Source organism: Zootoca vivipara, chromosome 3 (genome assembly GCF_965207765.1).
Source record: "Zootoca vivipara chromosome 3, rZooViv2.hap1.1, whole genome shotgun sequence".
NCBI classification, from domain to species: Eukaryota; Metazoa; Chordata; class Lepidosauria; order Squamata; family Lacertidae; genus Zootoca; species Zootoca vivipara.
This window is the reverse complement of record NC_142586.1, coordinates 21,073,956-21,101,664: the sequence shown is the minus strand read 5'-3', so window position 1 is coordinate 21,101,664 and position 27,709 is coordinate 21,073,956. Positions and strand designations below refer to the sequence as shown.

Here is a 27,709-nt window from a genome sequence, read left to right as displayed (position 1 = left end):
GTTTACCTTAGTGAAGACCTCACTTGGATAAACAATATAACTCAGGTGGTTAGGAAGGCCCAACAGAGACTCCACTTCCTCAGGGTCTTGCGAAAGAACAATGCTAAACAACAACTGATGACCTCCTTCTACCGGTCCACAATAGAAACTGTCCTTTCTATTGGCTTGACAGCCACGGACAGAAAGTCTTTACAGAGGGTGGTGAACACAGGACATGATATCATGGACTGTCCCCTGAGCCCGCTAGATGACATCGCAAGGATCGTTGCCTTAGGAGAGTGAGAAAAATTCTCAGGGATGATTCACACCCCAGCCACCACCTCTTTAATCTTCTACCCTTGGGCAGGAGATATAGAAGTATAATCAGTCGTACCAATAGGCTAAAATAAACACAGTTTCTATCCATGGGCTGTTAGGTTGCTGAACGGAAAATAATATAGTGCAACTGACTTTCAGGGTTGGTGTGTTGTGCGACAAGCACACAGAGTGCAATGAGATTGAGGGGGGGAGAGGGGCTCGGTTAATTTCATTGTATACAGGTTGCACATTGACAATAAAGGTATTACTACTACTACTACTACTACTACGTGTTGCAGCAACTCTCACACCAATGAAGTATTATCAGAAGGTGCACTGAAGTCCTTTCTTACCTAACTTTTCATTCACTTCATTGGTTCTTGAATTAGCCGGTGGTGTTGAGCCATTAACTCTTACATATAGAAAATCATTATCACCATGACACGCAAAGCAAGGAGTAAGAGTGGGCTTATTTAAAGAGGTTGGTGGAAATGGTGGCACTAGAAGAAACATGGTCCTCCTCTACTCCGTTCCAGTCTAGTTCCCTTTCTCCTGGGAAATAGCACTTTCCAGCTTAATAACTTTAGATTCACAAAGCCTGACTGAGCATGAAATCATCCTCCAAGGGTCATTTCTGCATCAAATCCACTCAGTTCCCCAGTGGTATATACGGCTTGGCTTCAGTTTTGACTGATGTGCAACACAATCTAATTGCGCCTAAATATTTGTAGATACATTTGACAACCACTTGAACTAGAAAAATATGAACCTTTTACCGCAGTTTTTGTGTCAAGCCTTTTCTCTCCTCCTGTTTGCAAAGACATCACAAAAGGCATTCATGTAGAAACAAAACACTCTCATTGTGAAGCACTGCTAACCTTTTAAACCAGATATGACACATAGTAGAGCTCTATACCGGTAATAAGTTTGGTCTCAAAGGAAGTAGGAAAGCTGCGGGAGACCCGCATTCATATCTAATATGGAACAGAACTGGGGAAGGGACATAACTCAGTGGAAGAGCATCTGATTTGCATGCAGAAGGTCAAAGGTTCATTCCTCACATTTCCAACTGGGGCTAGGAATGTACTCAGAACAGACACTCTCCGTCAGTAAAGACAATACTGAGATAGATGGACCAATGGCTTCACTCATTGGGATTTCTTCCCACTAAATAGTGCCATTTACCACTCTAAGACAAAAACTTGCAGTTAGTTCCAGGTTAATGTTAGATAGAGTCCGATATTTTCATTGTGCTGTGATGTTAGACCACCCAAAAAAGGGGATAGCACATGTTTGTGTAGCTGGTTGGACAATAGAAAATAGTATGTTCTACAGTATCCGGCACATTCAAAGAACACCCACAATGTCTATCATTTCTGGAAATTGTTAAAAACAAAAGCTGAGGGGGAAACTAACATAAAGGCCCTGTGTTTTGACTCAAATTATTAATTTTGAGATACAAGCGACCCTGTTATCTGTTGTATTTAAACCATATAACTTGGGGAGCAAATTTTATTTAATAATAATAATATAAACTTTTATTTATACCCTGTCCTTCCCGGTCCAGAAACTGGGCTCAGGGCAGCTAACAACAAATATCAAACATTGATTAAAAACTACTTAAGAACAGCTTAAAACAACATAAAGTACAACATAAATATAGTATCACCAGAGCTAACTAGACATTTTGTTTTTCAATGTCCCTTAATCTGGTTTGAATATTGTGATAAACATATTGCTCACTTGAATTATGCAAGAGTTCCAAGTCAATAACAATAGATCTGATTTTCTACAGGCAGATGTCGGCTACCCCTGGTTTACAAGAAAGAGCAACAACTACCTCTTAAAAGAGGGATGGGGAAGCTGTGGCCGTCTGGATGTTCATGAGATATTTTTATACCTTTCTATGACTACACACAAGGCAGTTTACAACTTTAAACTAATTACATATAATCTGATAGACATTAAAAAAAGGAAAAAGGGATAGAAAGGGAAGCGAGAAAGATAAGGCAAGGTCAGGTATGGTACCAATCCTGACATAATGTTAGATAACTGTTAAGGCAACCAAACTGAATGGCCACTGAAGGAGAGCATGGAACCAAGCTGCAGTCAGCCCAGCCAGGCCTTACAATTTCATTTCTGCTGCAGCCAGATGGAGTGGCTGCTTAATGGAGGCAATTCTGGGAGTGCGGGAGTCACAAAGCAATTGGTCCCAGGCCTGGTCTCATCTTTCTTTTAGATGCAACATGGTGGGATGGGTACTAAGAGGCAGCTGGGCAGGGTTGTTGGACTCTAATTCCCATCAGCCCCAGCCAGCCTGGCCAATGGTCAGGCATGGTGTGTGTTGTAATTCAACAGCATCTACACTGATACCATTTCAAATAATTGAAACATTCAGTTGTGGATCTGTTTTGCAGATACTCACTTATCAAATGTGATCTTGATAGAGTGCCCTTGCTTTGCCTCAATTACCCATTCACAGTTTAACGAGTCTTTGTAGTAACCTGGCCATCCTGGTGGCAAGATAACACCACTAGATGCTGTTAGGTGGCCACCGCAAGGTGCTGGAAGAGAAACAGAAAGATACAATCAAATTGACAATCCCAACTGAGAAATGCTATAAATCATATTGCATCAAATTGATCAACTGCAACTTCCACAAGCATGCCTTATCACAACCAGAAAGTGCAGAATATCCCTCAGTATTGAACAAACTAGCCACTCTTAAGTGTCAATTCTGACACTCTGTACTTTCACTTAACCAGTCTATATTCCTGCTTGTGGTTGCACTGATTCACCTGCTCAATATACTGGCTAAGCTGCCTGGTGCAGCTTAGCCAATTTGTTGTCCCCTGACAAGCCCTGTCTCTCCCCTGCCCACTTTGTATCATAATGAAGGCAAAATGTTGTTCTATTATTTCACATCTTGTATAAATGGCAACTGTTGGCATAGCAGCACCAAAACAATATTGGCTGGGATACCAGCACAGAGTCTTAAAACAATTACATCATAAGCACATCTTATATTTAAAGCACATGGCTTCCTCCAAGGAATGCTGGGAAGTGTATTTTACTCTTCACAGAGCATCTGTTCCCAGCACCGTTAACAAACTACAGGTTCACAGGATTCTTTGAGGTAGCCATGCGTTTTAAATGTGTGGTGCAGATGTGACCTTAGTTGTCTGCATAGCAGCTGAGTGTGTGCAAGTGTGGTATAATGAATGTTAGACTTATACCAGGAGTATTTATGCTCAAATCCCTACTCAGGCATGAAATCTACTGGGCGACCTTGAGCCAATCAATCTTTCAGCCTAACCTAAGCCACTCATATGAAAATTTTGGTTTTGTGGAAAGGAGGAATCAAAATTTAACATATAACGAAGAAATAATGAAATCATACAATGGGATTTATATAATCTAGCACAAAATGCATTATATGTCTTCTTGAGTGATCATTTTTTAACAGACTGGGTGGCATTGCTATTTCTCTCACTGCAGTAGAGCACTGCTTCATAAATATTCCTATTTCATGTTACAGTAAATGCATTGCATGTAAGCTCGTAGCCAGATACACCAGCTGGTGTAAGTAAAAGAGCACCCAAATTCTATTACAGTTCACACTAGATGAAATCTGTTAAAGATAGATTTATTAACACAGAGAATATTCAAAAGCAGATGTTAGGCCACTCAATCTATTTGTTAATTGTCACCCGTATTCAGCATGCCAGCTAGCAGTAGAGAGGTTGTATAGATGGGAAGCGAAAGGCAAAATTTCCCAGTATTGCTTTTGATTTCGTGACTTAAATCAGCCAAATAATCACAGAATCCTCTGGACATTAACCTACATCTTGACTGTATGTCAAGGTTAGCCAATGTTGATCCCTTCAGATGTTGCTGGACGCCAAGTCCCACTATTCATGACAACTGGGGATGCTGGCTGGGACTGGTGCATGTCCAACATCTGGAGGGCACCATTTTGGTTATCCCTGCTGTATATCAAGTCATTTATTAACATAGCAATCCTATGCATGCTTACCGTATTCAGCAAGACAAGCATCATTTTGATTGCAGCCTAACCCACTTTTATCTCTAGATACAATTTGTGAGAGTCTATAGAAAACTAAAGCATTGCTGCCTTTAACATTTGTGTGTGTGCGCGCACACACACATCAACAGTAATTAATATTCTCTAACTCCACATATTGTCATTGATGGACCTGAAATAAAGTTCCTATGAATGACAAATAACGCTGTGGTTCTTCTTGTGGGAGGTCAATGTTGTGCTCAGTTCTTTCCAAGTACAATGGTCCAAACATTTCTATGCCAAGAAGATAAGTCTAGAAGTTCCAAGGATTTCCACCTCTGAACTACTGATCACCATGCAGCAAACAACAAATAACATACCAATTGCTTACATTTAATATTATGGTTTTCTTGCTCAAATACTGACATCCAAAACAATTATGGAGTTAAGGTATTGTGTTCTCCTCTTGGTGGATGCCTGTCATCTCTCTCTCTCTCTCTCTCTCTCTCTCTCTCTCTCTCTCTCTCTCTCTCTCTGTTTTATGTTGGGTCTTGGATTTTTTTTATTTTATTGCTGTCTTTATTGCCTTCATATAAACAGTTTACATAATATCTAAAGAAAATCGGTATGTGCATTCTAGAACACGGTCAAATCCTTACCTTCGCATCTCGGAACAGTTGAACTCCATACAACATTTCCATCCTGCATAACACAAGTTATGGTCTCTGAGCCCTGGGTTTTCACAAAGCCATCGTCACAATGAAAAGAAACAGAACTTCCTAGAAGGAATCTGTCTCCAAAGCGCTTTCCATTTATGGGGATTCCTGGATCATGGCACTCGTTCTGACCAAATGCTAAGTGTCAAAGGAAAGAAAAAGTGAAGCCAATTAATTAATTGGTTGTAAGTATATTTGGATGCATGATTCTAAACAAGACAGCTAGTCTCCCTAACTCACCTATCTTTGGGCTTACATGATTCTTCAGTGATTGCCTGACTACCTGCAGTCAACCATGTTCAAAACGTATGAGCATTTTGATTCTTTCAGTGGTGACATACGTTTTTGAGCCAAACAGAACTACTGAGATCAGTATTAACCTTGTTTCCAAATAGCCCAGCTCAGCTAGAGAGTATGCATGTGGGGAAATGCTTAATTCCATCAAGCATTTTAATTTTTAATTTAACTTCTTTTTCATGTGCACATTACAAAAAAATTATAAAAATGCAACCCCAAAATTAACATGCAGTATAGCTATTGAATACCTTTATGTTCAGAGGAATTATACCCCTGCATACAAGCTGCTAGAGGGTGAACAGCAAAAAAGCAGCGGTTCTTCTGAATTTCCTGAAAACATCTGCCTGGACACAAGATTCTAGACTAGATAAAACGGATAGCTGCTGTTGACTCCAACCATCTCTGATTACTAGCAATGCTGGCTGGGGCCAGGACCGTCTCTAAGGCAAGGCTGGGTGGCACAATGTGCCAGGGCGCCGGGCCACTGCGCTGCACCCGCCAGACAGCTGCGCTGGAAAACAGGGGGGGCGCCGGAGGGATCTTCGCACCATGGCACCAGATATGCTTAAAATGGCCCTGGCTGGGGCTAATGGAATCATAGAATTGTAGAGTTGGAAGGGTCATCTTGTCCAACCTCTTACAATGCAGGACTCTTTTGCCCAATGTGGGGCTTGAACCCACAACTCTGAGATTAAGTGTCTCATGCTTTACCACCTGAGCTATCTGACCATCAACATCTGGAAGGCCACAGTTTCCCTGTTCCTGATTTAAACTAACAAATACTTAATGATATTACTGAAAGACATTATGCAATCAAAGTCAAGTGTTTTTAAAGTCCTAGTTATTTTGTTGGGTATGTTAAGCATGCACTTCAGCTCTCTGAAACCTAGCTCTTAAAAGTGCTTACTTTTAGCTGCATAATGCCCATTATGTTTAGTGTACAACTCAGAGAATGCACACTTACTTGTGTATGATATATTGAATCCTCTTCCTGTAGTGGAATGATCTGACTGAAATTCAAGACGTACTATGTGCCCGTTGCTAGCTATTTGGGAAGGCACATCATTGCCAGAAAAAGTACCAAGTGCTGGTAAGTCAGAAATCCCATCATCCTTCACTGTCAGGTAATCAAACTGAGGCTCTACATCAAAGTCATTGAAAATAAGATGTATTCTGCTTCCTGGTTCTGAAATTATCAACCATACACAATTCATGTTGTTTCCATACTCCTCAGGGTAGTTTGGTGAAAGTATAATTCCTGAAGGTGTTGTGAAGTTGAAGAAACATGAGACTATTAAAAAAGAGAAAATGAAACACTTTGAACGATGCATATGTTAAAAACACAAATTCTAAAAGTCATCATGTCTAAAAGGCACCATTATCTTCAGTGTTAAGCCTTTTTCAAGGACCTCTTTCTAACAGAGATTAATTCAAGGACTAGCAGTAAGGAATGGATATGGTCACTATGAACTGCTTGAAAAACTCCCTGTGTTCCATTTGTATTTCACTCTTAGAAGAAGAAGCAATGAAGAAGAAAATGTGGTGGTAGTTACTGCTGAGAAAACTGACATGTCAAAGAGCAGTCACAAGCACTGGAGAAAGAACCAGTTCAAATTATAAGACTTGAGAACCAACAATAAATGAAAAGGGAAAGAGCAATGAAATCCAGGTGCAGGACTCAGCCATGTGATCTCAGTAACACCATGCTCCTATACACATTTACTCAGAAGTAAATCCTAGTATGTTGAATTAGTCTTACTCTCTAGTAAGGTATCTGGAGAAGTGTGCATGCACACAAAAGCTTATACCCAGAACAAACATAGTTGGTCTCTATGGTGCTGCTGGACATTTTTTTTATTTTTATTTCGACTGTGTCAGACCAACACGGCTACCTACCTGAATCTCTAGTAAGTGTATTAGCCTTACTTCTACCATTCATTCAATGATAATGAAAAATCCTAGGTTGCTTTTGCAACAGAGCCTTTCAGCATTGTTCTAGTAGTTCATTCCTGCAACTGACTGAAAGTGGGATTAAAACAGAGGTTCCACACAGTAGGGGTTGGCGGGGCACTGACACTCCTGTCTCCCATCTTGCTGCTGCTCACCAGGAGGTAGAAAGGGAGGGTGAGGCAGCAGTGAGGTCAGCACAGTGCAAACAGACTGACAGAGTAAATCAGATATGTCTGCAGGTGCATTTGCACTGTGCTGGCCTCACCACCATCTCAATCCTTTTCCTCTTGGTAAGCAGCAGCTATGCAGCAGATGGAAGGTCAGGCGACTGCTGACCGCTCCTAGTTCCACACAAGTTAACATAGTGATATATTGGCTGATATCCTTGTACCAAACAGATTTGTAAGGTAGACATTACTAAGGAAAATAGCAGTGTTCTGCTTAGTAATGTTTACCTTGCATGACTGTTTATAGATTCCTTGGTTATGTGATTATATAATAAAATGGGCTGAATCTTCAGTGAATTTTTTGGGGTGAAATCAACAAAGTATTACTCAAAATAGACACTTTCAAATTAATGGACAAGTTATTTAAGTTGATTGATTTCAGTGGGAATACTCTGAGTATGACTAACATTTAACATCACCCATTTTAATCAACGTACTGCTGAGGGAATTTGCTGCCTGTTAATAAACTGTGAGCAAACATGATAGAAGGATGCTGGTCAGCAAAGCACTGTGTATCTTTTAAAGACAATACAAAGGAGAAAACTCAAAGGTAGCAAAAGTTTGTTTGTTTGCTTATAACGTATAAATCAGCTATTCTATTCACTTCTCAAAATAGCATGAAATGAAAAGCCATTGTCTTCTAGCACTCTTTTGATAAATTTCTATTCTAACATTATCTGACTGCCAAATTCTCAGTAACAAGATAAGGAAGTCTGATTTAGGATTGCACCTTATTATACTGCTAAGAATAGAAGACAATTCATGAAACATACTGAATGCACTGTAATCCAGAGGTAACAGAATTAAGGTTTGTTATTAAAATGCATCATAGCATACAGTTCTCACCTTTTGCAGCTGGTTATAAAACAGCTACATTATTCCTCAATTAATTAATACTCTATGCAATTTCAGTAAGTTCATGATGACTATTTTGCAATATTGTCCACTCTAAATACATGTTCTATAGGGCATGGTCAATTCCTTTAGGCATGTTCTAATTGAGAAAATATTATAATGAAAACACTAGAATATGTATGAAAGAGGTCAGGTATAGCAAAATAGAACTAAGTGATAGAATCATAGAACTGTAGAGTTGAAAGGAATGCTGAGGGTCATCTTGTCCAATCCCCCAACGCAGGAACCCTGCCCACAGCATCCCTGGGTGGGCTTGAACCACCAACCTTCTGGTTAACAGTCAGACACACTGACCCATCATGCCACCTATGGTATGCTGCATGCTGTTTCTAAAGGTAGTCAAGAATGAAAATGAACTGTAACTTACAAACACAACTGGGTTTATTGCCGGACCACTGGTTATTCTGTTGGCATGTGATCATTCTCTCTCCCACAAGTTCAAAGGCCGCTTGACATTCAAAAGTAAGTGTGTCTCCGTGTAGAAAACTATTGCCAGTCCTCTTCCCGTAGGACGGAATCCCAGGATCACCACAGCCGCCTTTCTCTATTTCTATATAAAGGGAGGTAAAACAACTGGCAGAATTAAAATTAGCACTCTGCATGCACACAAAGACACTTGCGTCATTAGTGATTACTTCACCATTACATTGTTGAATATTACTTTATTTTATATAAGTCGTTCCATTTTAAAGTTATGTTTTATTATGATGTTCTGTATCAGATCAGATTATTATAAGGTTATGCTCATTGTTGTGTATTTTGTTGCTGTAAACCGCCTTGTGCATAGTAATGTAGAAAGGCAGTACACAACTTAAAATGAAAATGAAATGAATTTTTTTTAAAAAAAAATGAAATAAAATACTGGTTCTGGGCACCATATTTTAAGAAAGGTGGAGGCACTGGGAATAGGTTCAGAAGACAGCAATGAAGATGGGTCAGGGATGTGGAAAACAAGTTCTGTGAGGAAAAGTTGAAGAACTGGGTATGTTAGAAGAGAAGACTGGTGGGGAATATCATGCCTTATACTGAGTTAGACCCTTGGTCAACTTAGCTCAGTGTTGGCTACACTGACTAGCACAGCTCTCCAGGATTCAAGCAGAGGTCTTTCTCAGCCCTATCCAGAGAGGCCAGGCATTGAACCTTGGCCTAACACATTCAAAATAGAAGCCCTACAGCTGAACCACAACCCTACAGCACTCTTCTAATGCCTGAGAGTCCAGAAGGAGGACTAGATCTGATGAGCTTGTTAGACAGGAGAAATTTCTGAAGGGTAAGAGCAGTTCGACAATGGAACAAACTAAGTTCCTCCTGAGCTTGTCTAATGTGTGAATGCTACGAATGCTTTGTACGAATGCTACATCTAGCATAAAACACTGTTTGAAATAATAGCGACAATAACCATTTCTGTTGTTTTGCTCACCTACTTAAACTGGCAATACAAACTTCATCCCCTCTAGGATTATTTTCTGTACTCATTCAATCTCAAACTTCTTTTGATCTAAGTGAGTTGAACTGCAGGAACTTTCTGAAGTTTGAGAATGAGCTATGAAGTTCTTCAGCTCGGATTTAACATCAGCTTCCTCTGTTTGCCAATAATATTAACATAAATCCTATTCAATTGTTTCCTGCTTTCATGTACTCTGTTTGGAGGTTCAGGCAAAAAGACCTTTTTTATCTTGTTTGTAAACCAGCAATATATACCATCTTCGGGGACTTATTATCTTCTCAGTGTAAATAGCATGACAAGATTAAACTGCCTCACAAACTGGGATGAGATGATCATACACTTCTGAATTTAATCAAAGTCTTTCTGCGCCACAGCTTTCTTCCTTAAAGGGAAGAACTGTGGCAGTTTTGAAGAAATATACATATGTTGCAAATAACAAAAAATACAAGAAATTCTATACATATTGGGCATTAGATTCGAAGAATAGGGAATTCTAGGTTAAAGGTTTTCATGCTTTTCTCAGGTGTAAAAACATATGGGAGACAGAATACACCTATAACAAGCTGTTACAATACAATTAAAAGTTAATACATTTTGGACCAATAATCCACAGTTTCCATTTAAACCACTACAGTTATGAATATGACACAATGGCTGAAGAAATAATCACCTTTCTGATCATGCATAATTGGGAGGCAGGGAACAGAACTGCAACTGAAGACCTGGCCATGGATATGTGTTTGGAGGGAGGTGTGAAAGAGGGCATAGAAGCTGTATAAGACATATGCTATGTCTTCAGGATCATGAATGACTGAATAAGCAAGACCTGTGATCCTATAGAAAACGTGGGAATGGGACCAGCTAATCTTTGTAACGTGAAAAGTCTACAGTGTCATAGGGCACCCAATTTTTCAGATCTCTAAAGTAAATGAGGGGCAGGAATGACAGGCGTTAGTCAAATCTCCCAATCTAGGGAGGACTGCTTGGGCCTGCTTCTACTTTGGTTGTTTGCACAAAAGTCAGTACTTTATGCATATGCATATGCATATTCATTTATCTTGTGATTTCATTGTGCAAACCCCTAACCTCAAGCTATTACAGGATTAAGAAATGTAGCCACTGCTAAGCAGCTGTGTTTTAGATGCTACCAAAAAACTTCCTTCCATATATGAATTGCTCTTAGCTGTATTAGGGGCACCAAAAAAAAAGTGTAAAAAGCAACTGAACAACAATTGATGGAGAGGGTGAATCTATGGTTATTCCAATTATACAGCATCAATACTAATTGCAGTTCAACACATAAACAATGAAGAGAAAACCTATTAAAGTATACAATCAACACAGAAACAACTAAGAGTTTTATGGCACTTTAAAGGCTAACAAATTTATCATAGAACAAGTTTTCCTGGACTAGAATCCAATACATCAGAAGCTTGTTGGCATGGAGGGAGAAAAAGCCTGCAAAAGGTAGAGTTAAATGACAATGAAATATAAGAAGTAGCTTGTAATGATTCAATTAAGAGTTTAAATATATGCAAAACAAGTATAGTGACCATTAATAACAGCAGCAATTGGTTCCAACACAATCATCTTAGCATTACTAATAAATTCACATCTGTAGTGGGATTTTTTAATATAGACTGATAACTATTGTCATTAGTTATTATTTAGCCGCTACACACTAGAGTTTCCCTGCAAAATTCCTCTGCTGGAGAATGGCAACTTGCCCCTGGCACTGCCATTCGGCAATGGCAAATTGCCAAGACTGCCGTTCTGCAACAGAATGGCTGTTGTTCTTGCTGAATCTGAATTAACTGGACCACCCTCCCGGAAGGTGATTGACACAGTGGCGTTTGTCAAAAACCAAAAGAAATAAGTTAATAAGATACTTGACAGCTTAAGTGTTATAGGAAGAATATCTGTTATTTTAGCTTTCCTTTTATGTTTCTATGAACACTGTAAAGTACTACAATTCCACAAATGCATGATATGTGTCTAGCGAAGTGAAATGTTACAGCTACTCATCTCCCTCCTATCACTTAGAGAATATGAGAGTACCATTTTTCATGTTCAGTTTTAGCTCTGTCCAAATTATTTATAAGCACCACTGGAGTTCACAATTTCATTTTTAGCTCTGTAAAGGAGCACAAGAAATCTAATAAACCAGACATTGGAGAGCACTTCTCACAACTACCTTCAAGATGCTAATCAGGCATAAAGAATGAGGCTGCATTTATCTGGGAGAATGTATGATTTTCCTACTAGGCAACTGTAACAAGGTAAAGGCAAAGGACCCCTGGATGGTTAAGTCTAGTGAAAGGCGACTATGGGGTTGTGGCGCTCATCTTGCTTTCATGCCGAGGGAGCCAGCGTTTGTCAATAGACAACTTTCTGGGTCATATGGCCAGCATGACTAAACCGCTTCTGGTGCAACGGAACACCATGATGGAAGCCAGAGCACATGGAAACACCGTTTACCTTCCCTGCCGCAGCGGTACCTATTTATCTACCTGCACTGGTGTGCTTTCAAACTGCTAGGTTGGCAGGAGCTGAGACAGAGCAATGGAAGCTCACCCTGTCATGGCGATTCAAACCGCCGACCTTCTGATCGGCAAGCCCAAGAGGCTCAGTGGTTTAGACCACAGCGCCACCCGCATCCCGACTATAACAAGAGGATAAGGTGGTTGGGTGATTATTATGGGTACCTGACAGCGCCATTGTAAATCTCTGTGCCCCAAACTGGGTGTGGGAACAGATTTAACCACGAAGAGAGGACGCCGGTTAGAAATTGTGCCTTAAACAAGGACAGTAGGACCATTCTTAAAATTGGCCATGAACCTAACAAGATAAGAAGGGCGTAGCTGCTGGATCATGCCACTAGCTCATCAAGTCCAGCTTCCTGGTCTCACAGTAGTCACCCAGATTCCTGTGGGAAGCCAGAAAGCATGACACAAGCACAACAACATTCCGCCCACCTGCGGTTCTCAGCAATTGTTATTCACCAGTCACCACGGCTATTACCTGCTGATGCTGAGTATCAATTCAAGTCTTTCCATAGGACATACAATTTTGTCTAGCTCAAGCCCATCTATTATATGGCATGACAGCAGTGGAAAACTAAAGCTAAAGAGCCACAATCACATTATCAAAAACAGATACAGATTTAAGCAAATTTGGTACCAAAAAGTCATAGCAGCAAGAACCTTAACAAACGGCCTCGGCCCAGTATACCTGAAAGAGTGTCTCCACCCCCATCATTCAGCCCAGACACTGAGTCCAGCGCCAAGGCCCTTCTGGCAGTCCCCTCACTGCAAGAAGTGAGGTTACAGGGCCTTCTCAGTAGTGGCACCCGCCCTGTGGAACACCCTCCCATCAGATGCCAAGGAAATAAACAACTAGCTTACTTTTAGCAGACATCTAAAGGCAGCCCAGTATAGGGAAGATTTAAGGTAAATGTTTGATGTTTTATCATGTTTTTAATATTCTGTTGGGAGCCACCCAGAGTGGTTGGTATATATTACTACTACTACTACTACTACTACTACTTTGTAACGTGCATGGACATCCTTTGTAACTTAAGAACTCCTTCCTTTCTGATCGTCAACTGATTAAGGAAAACAATATTATTAAGGCTCAGCCCGTGCCTTAGAAGCTTCTAGGTCCTAGAACTTTCCCAATCAATTTTGCAAATGATATTGTTGGTGATGTGCCAGGGCTTAAGAAACACATGGTCTCCTCCACCAGCCACAGACTGACACTCACTGCTGTTGTTCCCACTCCTTCTCATGCAAGAGACATGGCTTGCTCAGATTACCCTGACCATGTTGCTGGATAAATACACAGGCTTAAATGCTTCTGGGAAGCTCCCAGGCTTTTCAAATGGACATTTCTGCCAGACTATACACAGTGTCAGGAGGCAACAATGAAACTGAGAAATGTGCACTTTAATTGAAAACTGGAAGTGGGAGGCGGGTTGCTTAAAACAAGCATCCAGCTTCAGGGATACCCAGGATCTTTAATAGGTACTGGAAGGTCTCTTGAACCCAGAGATACTTTCTAAAGGACATCAAGAAAGATCTGAAGTCCTTATCTCCAATCTCAATGCTTCAGTGCTTAACAGTGAGATCTGAGATGAAAGATCCCTCTAATTGCTCTCCAGATCAAGAGAAATCACTCTGCTTGCTCTTATGGATTTCACTCTCTAAAGAACAAACAGATCAGGAGATAAAATTGTGAGAGCTGGTAGGTAGCACAATTCCTTTAGCAGATGGTAGATGTGTAGCCGTCACTTTCTAGATCCTCTTGGCCCTTTTCAGATTCATATCTTAAAATCTGAATTAAAAACTGAGTTAAGATAAATGAATTAAGTCTTCCAAGAATTCAACTGCAACTTCTTTTTCATCTATTCAGAATTTGCCTTCATTCTAAAAAACAAAACAATATTTTGAACCAAATGTGATGTTCCTGTTCAATACATCTGTAAATTCTATTGACTCAAAAACTAAACTTATTTTTATCTATTCAGGAATGTATCATACAGAGATTTAAAATTCCACATTTTCCTAAAACTGGATGCCTCTACTATAAATTTCAGTGTCTTGGAGTGTGAAGTCCCTAATCTCTGCTCTCTCAAACTCACATGCATCATTTAGTACATTAGGGTAACACAGTCTTCTCAATCATTTTCCCACACAGCAGGCCCTAATTTCACAAACATCCTGTTTATTGCAGTTCATTACCCTTCACAAGTAGAAATCTTTACTCTATAACGTTCCATGAGCTCCTGGTTCACAAAATGTCAGAAGTGGATATTTTAGGAAATCAATCTTTCTAGGAAACACCATTACACTTGCCTAACAACCTTAAAAATGAGGGGCATTTAAGGCAATAGAAACAGTGTTTAACTTCAGGAAAAGAGCAGGCATGCTTCTATGTGCTAGCTAAAACATGCAAAATTGGATATATTAGTAAATGCAATTAGACTTGCAAGCTTTGGTATGACCAGACAAGAACATAGATAAAATGTTTATATGTGCCTGTTGGTTACATTGCAGTAAAACAAAACAAAACATACGGTAGTTTGTGTGGAGTTTTCCTACTATGGATAATACCAACTTTGTCTAATCAGTTGACTAATGGAATGAGAGAACAGTGAAAAAAGGACTGGTCTTCGCACTATGCAACAGGTAGAGGAATTTTCGTGGCAAACCCATTGCTTCTTATTTCCGTATTCTAACTCATAAAATATTGACTACTAAAAACTGTTTTTCTTTAGAAGTCTGCTTTCCTTCATAAATACATTTAGCTGAAATTATGTTAACTAACCACTGTCTAAGGAGCCATATGTGTGTTTCCTTAAAAAAGTATTCTGAAAGAAAATACCCAGGCAGTGATGTACTTACTAGTTACCCATTTCACTTAGTCAAATCATTTGGTGCTTCTCTCTTTGAGAGGCGGGCTACTAAAAGTAACACGATTTAGAAAATGAAAACAGGGAAGCAATATGGAAGGTGAACACAACACTTATTTGAAGCATCGTATTTGATTTTTATCATCAGAATGTAGGTGTCACGCATCAAAAAGCTTCAGACTGAAGGGCAAACTAATTTTTTCTTACTTGAAATGTTATTGCAGAAATTTAACGTAATATTGTTCAAGCTAATTGAATGATATAAACAAACAGAACAAAATGTGGAAACTTAGCATCTAGATCAGGCATCCCCAAACTGCGGCCCTCCAGATGTTTTGGCCTACAACTCCCATGATCCCTAGCTAACAGGGCCAGTGGTCGGGGAAGATGGGAATTGTAGTCCAAAACATATGGAGGGCTGAAGTTTGGAGATGCCTGATCTAGATCATAAGATTTTGCTAGGGTTGTTTTCAACCAATGTTAGGGGGAAATGCTGTGTGTGAGTAGGAGAAATTAAGTAGGTGCCAATGTAACAAAAATAATTCGAGATGTTTCCTTCTTTTTGCAGTGAGCTGTTGGACTGACACTCCACGTACATCTTTACACAGAGCCATGGTAATCCTTTAATTCCATTTTCATTAATATTAAACCTGGTGTCCAGCATGATAAAAATAAATTGCTCTGGTGTCAAGTAACCTGGTTGAAGTGATGTGTAAAATTATTAATATTCTTTCATTATTCTTTTTTAGACAGTAGCAAAATAGTAGGTCATCTTCAAGGAACTTGAAGCACATGTGCAATTTGAGAGCTAAGGTGGGAAACCCCATCAAGCACCTTCCAGTTTTAGGACAGCTATATGAATACTAGAACTCATGTGAAAAATTCAGAACGTCTGGATCAGGTTAATTGGGTTTCACTTATTCTAGGTGAAACTTATCACAGCCCAGGCTTCAAACAGTGATTCAGAGTCCAGGGGTAGAGACACACTATGGGGTGTGTGTGTAACAACCTCCAAATTGGAAAAACCTTGGGCAACAGCCCTGGGCTAGGACCTTCCATGGAACCATTACCTTCACCCCAAGCACGTTTTGATCTACTCTCCGTCTTCTGAAGGCAACACCTGCCTAGTCACAACTGTGTGGAGTTGAACATTTCAGGCACTAGGACTTCCCTTGAAGCATGTCCATCTAGTCCAAAAGGGTAGGTGCTGGGTTAGGGAGACTAGTTTTAAGGGCTCAGCTGGGCTCCAGACCATGTCGGAGCAAGTTGTGTGCTTGGATCCATCCAAGTCAATTGATCCAATCTGATCCTACTAGCTGTTGGTGGCCTGTTAAATGACTGCCATCCCTATGACCACCTTTGGCTGGTTCTGCTGCACCCTCAAAACTCACTCACAGTCAGGGCAATATTGATAAGGAAGAAGGCAATTCCCAAAGAGGTTGAATGAAATTTAAATATGTCCCATTTTTTTTAAAGGTAGCAAGCTGTGTGATTATTTGTTTTGGTCTTCAGTGCAAACAAATTAAAAATTTGAATGAAGATGTATTTACTCTTATCTGAATTCTTATTTCCAATGCTAGCAACCAAAGCATAGGTATTACACTGCTGTAAGAAACAAACAAACAAAACTGGTTAATTATTATTATTATTATTTAAAAAAATCAGACTGCATCTTATGGAAAATGCTTAGCTTAATACATTGCAGAGTACTTTACTCCATATATATATACTGAATGCATATTTTTATGATCACAGAATCAAGAGTAGTATTATTTTAAGTAGTGCACCTTATTACACCTTGTCCCGTTCATCACTGTCTTTTCTTAAGTCCAGCTAATCACTGTGTAGAAACTACCATGCTGCTATTACATTATGTTGCATTGAAAAACATTTGTCCAGGCATAGCCTATACATTAGCTATTACATGGTCAGAATTATTTCCAGGGCCAGACAGCAAACCTTGGTAGAGAAAGATATAATGAAATTCAGATACGACTAGCTAAGACTAGACAAATAATTCTAAAATGACTATAAATAAAACAAACAAAAAATGAGTTTAATGGTTTGATTATCATAGCGCTTTTAAAAATCACCCACAAAATGTTTACCAAATGCTAAAATAAGAGTACTTCTTGGCTTAAATAGGCATCACAATCTTAGATTCGTAGTATTATTTCTTAAATTACATACTAGGTTAAAAATAAAATATAACATTTCTCGTTAGCAATTCTTAAATACGGTAAGTCTTAAAAGCATCTTTCAAACTCTTGGTTTTATCACAGTACAGTTAATCAGACACTACTGGATAATTTTTTTTGTTTTTTTTAGGACTTCAAACAACAGAATTCAGAAATGTTTGCATAATTTTGTGAAAGATTAGATGAAATTGCATTCTGATTGCTCTTATTAAAATCTGGGAAATTGACAAAGCTAAATATAATAAAACTCATTTCACTGTCAAACATGAGTTTGCCTGCAAATGTTGCAAATATGAGCCATCTTACTTGGAAGCATTCTTTAGCTATGTATCTAAAAATAAGCTTGCTTTTTTGCTACACGGCAGCCCAGCACGAAGGAAATCTACTTTAATTTACCCCCTGCTGCTACTTAAATAGCTATGGCAAATTATACAAAACATGATTTGTAGAAATACATTTTATCAACAGGTGCAATGGATTCAGAATTTGACAGCTCAAAAGGATTTTTATTGACAGAAGCGACTGAAATTCTGCTGGATATTATTTGTTCATTCTCTGTGTAGGACAACTTTGCATTTACATTCCACCTGAAGCAAGGGTGGTTTTTGTTTTTGTTCTTTGTCACTCTTGTGAAAAGAAAAAGAAGTGTATGGATGTATTGCTTTTATTTATTTTTGATTTCGAGCTGACTCCAACTAAACCAATGCACAGCTTGTCCTCACAACCCTCAAACTTGATTCCAGATAGCTGTGTGTAGAGCAGACATCATTTGTTCAGCTCCCTGAATGCCTTTGTTGAATACAATGCTTAGATACTTTGAAATATTATTTATTTATTCAATTTATTTATTTTTATGTATTTTTTAAAAAGAAATATATACACGCTGCCCTTCATCTAAAGAGCACAGGGCAGTTTACAACATTAATGCACAAAATGCACAAAATAATATAAATAAATAAATCCCTTCCCACAGAGACATTTAAAATGCCGTGAATCATTTAATCAGACCAAGGCCTGGTTGCACTGAAATATTTTTGCTCGGTTGCCTATAAATGTTACAGAGGCTCCAGGCGAGCCTTCTTGGGGAGAGCATTCCACAGAAAGGCAGCCATGGCAGAAAAGGCCCGTTCTCATGTTGCCCATGTAGGAAGCACAGAAAGAAAGGCCTCAGGTTATGATTGCAGGGTCCAAGTTGGTTCACACGGGGAGTGGCAGTTCTTGAGGCATTTATATCCCACTTCAAAATCCCTTTATATCCCACCTTTTTTCTCTATGGAGCACAAGGTGGCTTGAATGGTCCTCCCCCCCCTCCCAATTTAATCCCCGCAACAAGCATGCGAAGAAGGTTAGGCTGAGAGTGACTGACCGGTCCGACACCACCCAGTGAACATCATGGTCAGGTGGGGATTCAAATCCTTGTCTCCCAGGCCCCTAGTCCAACACTCTAACCAATACGCCACACTGACTCTCCCATGTTCACGCAGCTTATGGTAAGCTTTTGAATCTAGTGTAATAGTTCTTATATTACAATGAACAATAAAAACTTACAAATAACATGCCACATAAACAGGGGCGCGAGGGACTCAGTCTGAGTAAGCAGGGAAGCCCAAGGCAGATCCTTCAGTGATCCCACCCTGAAAACAAAATTCTTGGCATCGTTGAAGCAGACATCATGTTTTGAAGATCCATGCAATAGTAGTGAGCAGAGCCTTTCAGCTTTGAGAGGGACTTGGGGATCATGGCATGCCCCCTCCTCTATCAGTGGGCCCTGGTGGGCTTGACTGGCTGCAGGGGCAGCACTCAAAGCAGTGCAGCCATCCTTTTAATTTTCCACAATTCCCCAGAATTGCACATTACTGAAAAAATGTGAATAACTAAATTTAAGACTGAAAAAATAAGAAATTCAGAGAGTTGATATGAACAGCTCCTTCCATCCCTACTACTCTGCCTAGAAAAAGGCCTGGCTTGTCTCATCTGTTCCCAGGCTTTCTCCATTCCTACATTGGTGCTCTGTACCGTAAGAAATATTTTGAATGTTCATATTCTGTTGGAGGGGTTTTCTTTCCACATTAGATAAGCAAACACCACTAATTAGCAACACAAACATTTTCCCTTTCAGGCTCACACAAAACGGCATTGAAATATTGCTCTCATTACTTACTAATAAATCCTGTACCTGTTTTGTCTGACACGTTCTTAAGTACTTGGCTAAAAACTAAGGTAGAAGAACCAAAGCCACTTTTAATGTGAACAGTGTATTAATTAGGAATCTTTAACAAACTCCTTGGGGAGGCCCACCTTAGAAGCCCCACCCCCCCATCACCAGAGTTGGGCTGAACTGCTACAATATGTCACCACATAAAGCCAGCCAGCCAATCAGCAGATGAGGAGCACTTCAAAGATAGCAGATATGCCATTTTGTTGTGGGGGGAAATCACAAAAAAACTAAGATTAGCTCAAAGGCAGCTAAACTACACAAGATGGCTGCTGCTAAAGCACGGTGCTTGTAGTATGGAGCTTTGTTAGCAAACTTTGCAAAGGTGCAGCACTATGCCCCATGGGAGTTTCTGTTTCTAAAGAAATGTAGATTAATCCCTTTGCTTTTCCTGAAAGGGCAAATTCTGCTTACCATAAGGTTGAGGTGCAGTCTTATCAGACCATACACCTGGTAGCTACAGCTCCATATAAACAATTTGTCCATTCCTTTTTTAGCAAGCAAATTCCTGGACTCAATAAGATGGTCATATCATATTACACCATTTCCTACATACACTTTACGAACATTTCTGCTTCTAAAATATTGGAAAATGAACTGGACAGTACGGCATTAATCCTGCATGACTCAAAGGAAACCGAAGCAATATCTAAATAAATAAATAAATAAATAAATAAATTGCATGTATGCTTTTTTTCCTTTTCAACATACCCATATACATGTTTTTCACCAGCATATCCCCTACAGCAGGGAGGGTGTGGATTTGAATAATGCAAACACAGAGAGGAGGCCTGATCAATGGGCCTTTCAATGGGAATAAGAATAAGGAATGAGTTCTTTTGTGATTTAGTTGCAAAAGCACATAACTCCCTTTCCATAGACAGAACCCTCAAGGTTGAGGACTACTGTACAGCTAAATGATGGAACCATGTGGAAAGAGCCAATTGCATAAATACATACCAAGGAAATAGTACTCAGTGAACGACCCCATACACTTGTGCCCTCCCATATGATTCACTCATAGAAAAGATGTTCCAAAGTTTCTGCAGGCCTGTCTTGGAATGTTAGGAACCTGAGCAGAAGTGGCATGGTGTGTAGCACTATCCAATTAAGATTTAGGGGTGTCAAATACTATCACAATCAATCAGTAGAGAATGGACTAGGAACATAGGAAGCAACGTTATACTGAGTCAGATCTTTGGTTCATACAGCTCAGTTTTGTCTACACCGAGGTCCCCTCTAGCTATTCCTTGTGTTGCACATTGATGCTATCAGGGTTGTCACACACAATCTTGTTTTCAACACTGTTTGCACTTGCAAGAGTTTGGGGGCAGTCACAATGCTTCGTTTCCAGTCAATGCATATCTTGTAACGTGTTCTTATCCCACAATGGTCTGCTTTTTTTAAAATCACTTTTTTGTTGCAGTATAGCTCCCAAATGCAGCAATAATTTGGTAGCCTTTGACAATCAAACAGAGCAACTAATAAAGCAGAATAAACCCACCAATGAGCTAACCCTTTCCTCTCCTGCTACACTCCTGGGCTAACTCTCAAAGAAACTGCCTGATTTCCTGCAATTTCCCACTTCATTCAGCAGGGTCCCATGACCCTCAAGACAGCCTTTTTGGGGCACTTGGGGACTGCTAGTGAAAAGATGGAGGAAAGTCAGCTTCTAGCTACCTCTTTCTACAGATCAATCTCTGGATCCATTCCTATAAGAATAGCGGGTGTTTTTTTTATGATCCACGGACAAACAAAGGATCACTCCTAACAGCAAAGTTGGGTGGTTTGTGCCAACAGCATTGTACCCAAAGTGGGGCACCTGAGAAACAAAATGCATGCATTAGCATGCTCTGGGGAACCCCAAGATGTATCAAAGTACAGTTAAACATGTGGGATGTGAGACACATAGCAGTCAAGTAGAAACATTCTAGAATGGACATGCGAGGAGATACTTTGTACCAGCCAGGAGAAAACTTCCTGTTTCTTCCTGGGCTGGGACAAGACTTCCTCTGCAAGTGACTAGAGTGTGTGTGTGGCCTAATCTGGGGAAGTGGAGCACACTATCTTCTTTTGCTCCTCTCTTCTCCATTTTGTTTTTCTCTATGTGTGAGCAGAAGTGATTGCCTGCCTGCAGTACACTTGGGACTAACTCCCTTATGGGATAGTTCCACATGTATATATACTTCTGTAACCTAAGTCTGCCTTCAGGGAGCTAACTGTGAACTGAATGAATGTGAGCAAACTGCTTTTATATTCACTTTAATAAGATTGTCGTGTATATTCTTTTTAAGAGGGACAAGAAGAGACCTTACCAGGAATCTTCTATAGAGAGGTTCAGACAAACCTGCAACAAGCAAACCTGTGTTTAAAGGGGAATTTTAAAACTTTGCTAAGACATAGAACTTGCTAACACAAGTTAGGAAGGATATCATTAAACAATATTTCCTCTCCTGCCTCCCTGAACATTCCTACAAAACAAAGAAAGAAAGACACCTAAGGGGAAAGCCTTCATTCTGATTAAAACTGAGCTTGCTCAAAAGTAATGGAATATAGTAGCAGTTTTAAAATAAAAATGAATCAGGTGCAGCAGGAGTGGGTTGAAGCAGTACTGGCTATAACACCCAGTTCTAGTTTACTTTTCTAGCACAGACTAGTTGTGTACTTGCCTAGAGTGGCTTCACTTATTCATTCTATCAGAAATTTACCTTGATATACAGCTTTGAATCCAGGTGATCCAATGCTGTCGTCCGACTGCAAATGGAGCCACATTTGGTTGCTCATGCTCACTATGAGATCAGGGACACTAGAGCCAGTCAGCCTGTAGATAAAAGAAACCGTAGCATCATGCACAGACACAAGTGTGATGCCTTGTCATATCTGCATTATGCCCTTCCAGTTAACAGAGTGATTGCTCCACGACGACTCCAGGTTTCGGAGTGAAATGTCACGCTAGAACAAAGATACGAAAGAAGGACCTGCCAGTTATAAGAGCTCTATGAAGTCACGGCAGGTAGCGAGTGATATGTTTGCATGTTGAAATCAGAGGCTGGCATGAGTCGGAAGTGTCGACTCAAATGGCAGGTGTCGGAGTCCACGGTGAAATAAGGCAACTTGTAGACAACACAATAATGTCAGCAACAATCTGGGTAGAGATAGCAATTACTGAATTATTAAGGAAGCCAGAACATTCTCTTCTCTCAAGAGAGGAACATGGTGAAAGCAATTGTCCTTATTTAAATACCTCCGTAGGCGCCTGACTTTCTACATTACGTGCACTTTCTGTATGAAATCTGTGACACTTAATGGATGCATCCAACAGCCTACACCACCACTCTTTTGTTGCACCATTTGCATCATGCAAGGAGCTCCTAAACTTTCTGCAAACATTTTTTTTATAAAAAAGAAATCCCACAAAGGGGGAAGTCAGTCCCTCTGCCCTGAAAAATTACCATTAGCATAGCCCCAAAACACCAGTGCAAACCCCATAGAAGTAATTGTTCCTGAAGGTAACTGAGGTAGCCTGTGCTCTTTGAACATGCTCAATCTTTTGCCCAGTGCGGAGCTCGAAACCACAGCCCTGAGGTTAAGAGTCCCATGCTCTACCAACTGAGCTATCCCTTCAACTATCACTGAAGTCTCAGTGTCTTTGTGATGAGCACAATAGTTAAAATAAGGCTGTACATCTCAATACAAAAGGCAGTGAGTGCTCTTCCTCAACAGGCACACCACTGAAATTGTGGGTCTTGGGGTGCACCCAAGCTTACTTTCTAGCTAGAATTAACAGCAGGTCTTTAAAAATATTAAGAGTAAGAAGCACTAGCTCCATCTAGTATGTGTACAATGTTAACTTTTATTTATTTTATTTTATGCATTAAGTGGTTTTACTTGTTTTGCTTCCTGTTGTTGTTTCATCCCAGTTCCTGCTCTGTGCATGTACTTTCCAAATAGTCTTTAGACTTCTTTTTTTTAAAAAAAAAACCTGCTCAATTTAAGCTAAAAATGAATAGTAAAAATGAAATAGTAAAAGTGGGGACCCTTTCTTAGGGAAGGTTATACAAAAAGAAAAAGAAAAGAAAAGAAAGAATGTTATTGTGTACTTACACATACAACACGGTTCTGGTATCTCCCACTTTTCCAGCATCTCCTACTGTCAGGGTGTCGTATCCTCTTTCTAGCTCAAATTCTTCAAAGGCAAGCTTTATGACCTGTTAGGATAGGAAAGGACCATATTTGTCAGCTGATCATATTTTTTGCAACTGTGCTTTACATTGTAGTATTATTATTTTAGGGGCAAATGTTAATTTTTTGCAAATTTATTCAGTGAGCGGTTTAAAATGTATAGATTTGGGTGTGATGAATTCAAATATGCCATAATAATAATAATATATTTTATAGGACAACATTTAGCTTGTTATGTCTACGATTGGTGAAGAAGCACATAAACTGCTTCTTCACCAATAAGAAATTCTGTTGGTCCTGTTGGCATCTGTCAGTCTTGAGAAACACTGGAGTGCATCTCTGGGGATGCAGGCAAATGCTAAAGAGTAAACTCTAAACAAATCCAGAGTGGAGTATCTGAGGTGGTTGAATGGTGTCTTGTACAGTGGTACTTTGTTCTCAAACGCCTTGGTACTCAAACAACTTGGAACCCAAACACTGCAAACCCAGAAGTAAGTGCTCCTTTGCGAACTGTTTTCAGAAGCCGAATGTGCTCCGTAAGAGTGTTACACTTCCGATTTGAGTGCCACGCTTCCGTTTTGAGTGTTAGGCTGAGGTCTGTCTGTTTTTGCTATTTATTTTGCATTTTTGCAGCTCTTTTTGTTTTGTTTTTGTGACTGTGTGGAACCCAGTTCAGCTACTGATTGATTGATTGATTGTGTGACTGCAGTACATTGTTTATTGCTTCCATTTTATGGATCAATGATCTTGTTAGATAGTAAAATTCATGTTAAATTGCTGTTTTAAGGGTTGTCGTTAAAAGTCTGGAACGGATTAATCCATTTTGCATTACTTTCTACGGAAAAGTGCGCCTTGATTTTGGAAAGCTTTGGTTTTGGAACAGACTTTTGGAATGGATTAAGTTTGAGAACCAAGGTACCACTGTATGTCTCCTTCCAGCAACTATTGCAGCAAAGCTGGTGCCAAACATATTGCTCTGCTTTCATTTGGACCACATCAGCAAGGCCAAAGGGGGCAGTCTTACCATCTGGGCAGCCCAGGACCTCCATACACAATGCCCAGGCTTGAGCCCTGGAGAGCGCACTTAGGTGCTGCTAGTGCAGCAAAAACAATGTGGGAGGCAGCAGTTATAAGATAATTTATATTAATAAATAATATAACTCCAAGCACTTGACAATCTTTTTAAAAATATTATTATTTTGCAATTGAACACACAAGCTACTTATTAAGCAAAACTAAATTTTATTAATTTAACTGAAATATCCTATGAATTCCCAAGTCATGTTACAACTTTTTAGCACCCCTCATTTTTTTGGAATTTGAAAGCTGAAAAAAATTCAACATGCTCTAGCGTAGTATACATCTGACCAAGCTAGGAATATTTAATAGTGCAGCAGTGTCTCGGTCATAAAAGTTTTTGATAGAAAAAGAATTACTATCTTTTAAAAAAATAAGAGTAATAAAAGTAAACACAGAGAAAAGTATCTGTCTCTAGGAAGTCTTTGAAAATCAATGTTTTATGGGTTGCAAGACTACAGAAATATAAAATGAAATATATAATCATTAAGAGATTTGTAGTTTTTATTTGTCTGCTCCTCACATCATAGTGGTATACATTTTTATAAAGCTCTGGACATGTATTTGTATATATGTTCAGAGATTAGCAGGTAGTATACCACAAAGATGTGGAGAACAGAAAAAAGACATATCTTACCATTTAAAAGTGAAATAATTTTGTATTATAATGCAATACAATTTAATAAAGCAGGTGAAGGCATTTGAAATTTTTTTAGAACACACACACACATATATATATCAGTTTCATGTGAAAGAAAAGAATAATTTGAACAGCAGGATCAGGTAATAACACCAAAAGGAAATAAATGTCTCATCATTATTTAAACCAATTCAAAGTTTTGTTGTCAAGCTCATCAAACCCTGAAGGACCTGATGCAGCATCCAAATCACCAGGGAATTATAATCAAAAGAAGATGTCATGCATGTGGTCCAATTCAAATGATAAAATTAGGAGGGTAGTAACAAGATATTATTGGTAGTGGCATACCATCTATGGAACTTCCTCCCAGGAGGCTTTCTGTCTGTCCACACATTTTGAAGACAAACTTCAGCAAAAAGGGGAAAAAAACAGTGCTGGTTGCAACAAATATGGGTCGGACCAGACCTTGCTAACTTTCGACATCCCTTATTGCAATTAGACTGCTTTCAACTGGTCAACAACAATGGGTGTAGCAGCAGCTATTTTCAGGCTCTCGTAAGAGCAGGATGTCAACAAGAGTCATTTAAATATGCTGGAAGTCAATGAATCCCTAAACTGCTTATGTGTAGTTCAAGAAACTCTTGAACTATTGCCAAATTGTGTGACCATTTGTGAGCTGAATACCACGTGTGTGCATTTTTTTCATGGGTGGGGGTGGGGGTGGGGGCGATAACTCTAGATTTCTCCCCCTCTCTGCAGAGCAAATCCGTTTTAAAAAAACACAAACAAAATACCAATTTTTCAGTTCGTTGCTGCCTTTGCTGAGCAGACATATGCTTCAAATGACTGATGTGATGTGCTTTCATAACAATAACATATCCAGAACCACAGTAACTGTGCACGGGTGAATATTTACAGTTGTATTGACAAAAGATTTAAAAAAACTAGAAATAATTCTAATGGGATCCAAAACAAGCTATTTGTGTAATAGTTAGTTGGCACGAAAAAAAAGAAATCATTATAAAATCAAATCACATACAATTTTGTTTTCACCATATGCCAGAGTTCAGTGATCTATTATGTGTGGACGTTTTATCCTTTGTCTTTGTAAACCTGTTATAGTCACACTTAATTAATTGTTTCAGTGGAAAATAACTTTGAAGGCAATACCACAAAGGTTGAAAAATACATTTTGTACCCTTTCAAGTGCTTAGGTGAGGGCAATGATTAAGATGCAAAATACTTTTTACATAACCATGGTTTAAAAAAAAAGAAACATAAAAAGTAGCTAGATATAAAAAATCCAGTTATTCCTTCTCAATAGTAAAGATTATTTACATCTGAAGGTAGCATCCAATGCCATCACACTGTCAGCACTAAGATTCCCACTTGTTGCACATAACTCCCCCCCCTCCCAATCTCTCCACGTGTACAACCTGTGCCCTTCCAAAATAACTTTCAGAGGGTTGGGGGAACTTCAGAACAGGGAGAGGAAGGTCCATTTCACAGTCAAAACTCCCAGAGGCGCGGAATGTTTTTGGCTTTGTGTGTCAGATTCTTACCAGGAATGGCCTTATTGACCAAATGTGGCAGGTAGGTGGGGCAATCCACCTGCCGATCACATGATGCCAGAGGTCCTGGCCAGCTGTCAACCTCCCTTGCTGGATTTCCAAGTGCCCACTGTCACCGAAAGAACCCTGAGATAGAGTCTGCAGCAGCAGCAAGAAAACGGAACAAAGGGGAGACTCCCTCCCCCTTTGTTCTGGGACTTCCCTATTCCAATTCCAAACCCAGGGATGGAAAGCAGCAGCATGGGAAGCCTTTGGAAACCCTTTGTGATCCTATCCCATTCTCCTTTGCACACTTTGTAGGAGGTGTAAAGGAAAAGAGCAGAGAGAATTGCAAAGCCCTCGTGCCAGGCATAGGACAGGTGGGTGTGGCCTCCCCAAAACAGCCAACTGAATACTGCCTATCTTGAATACTGCCTATCTTGACTAAGTATGTTGAATACTGAATGTCTTTAGCTGGCATGGGACAGATTTCAATCTATCAACTATGACAAGGGTCAGCAAGCTTTTTCAGCAGGGGGCCAGTCCACTGTCTCTCAGACCTTG

The 27,709-nt window shown here is 39.6% G+C and overlaps 1 protein-coding gene across 1 annotated transcript in view; it reads right to left on the bottom strand.

Annotated features, from left to right (window-relative positions):
• CSMD1 (CUB and Sushi multiple domains 1) overlaps positions 1 to 27,709 on the bottom strand; it is a 946,508-nt gene that overhangs the window by 248,174 nt on the left and 670,625 nt on the right. Inside the window, exons 11-16 of the mRNA XM_035109950.3 lie at positions 23,801 to 23,904; positions 22,405 to 22,517; positions 8,794 to 8,976; positions 6,299 to 6,625; positions 4,981 to 5,175; positions 2,723 to 2,861 (exon numbers count right to left, since the gene is read on the bottom strand). Coding sequence (XP_034965841.3) covers positions 2,723 to 2,861; positions 4,981 to 5,175; positions 6,299 to 6,625; positions 8,794 to 8,976; positions 22,405 to 22,517; positions 23,801 to 23,904 — 1,061 coding nt within the window. The remainder of the gene's footprint in view (positions 1 to 2,722; positions 2,862 to 4,980; positions 5,176 to 6,298; positions 6,626 to 8,793; positions 8,977 to 22,404; positions 22,518 to 23,800; positions 23,905 to 27,709) is intronic.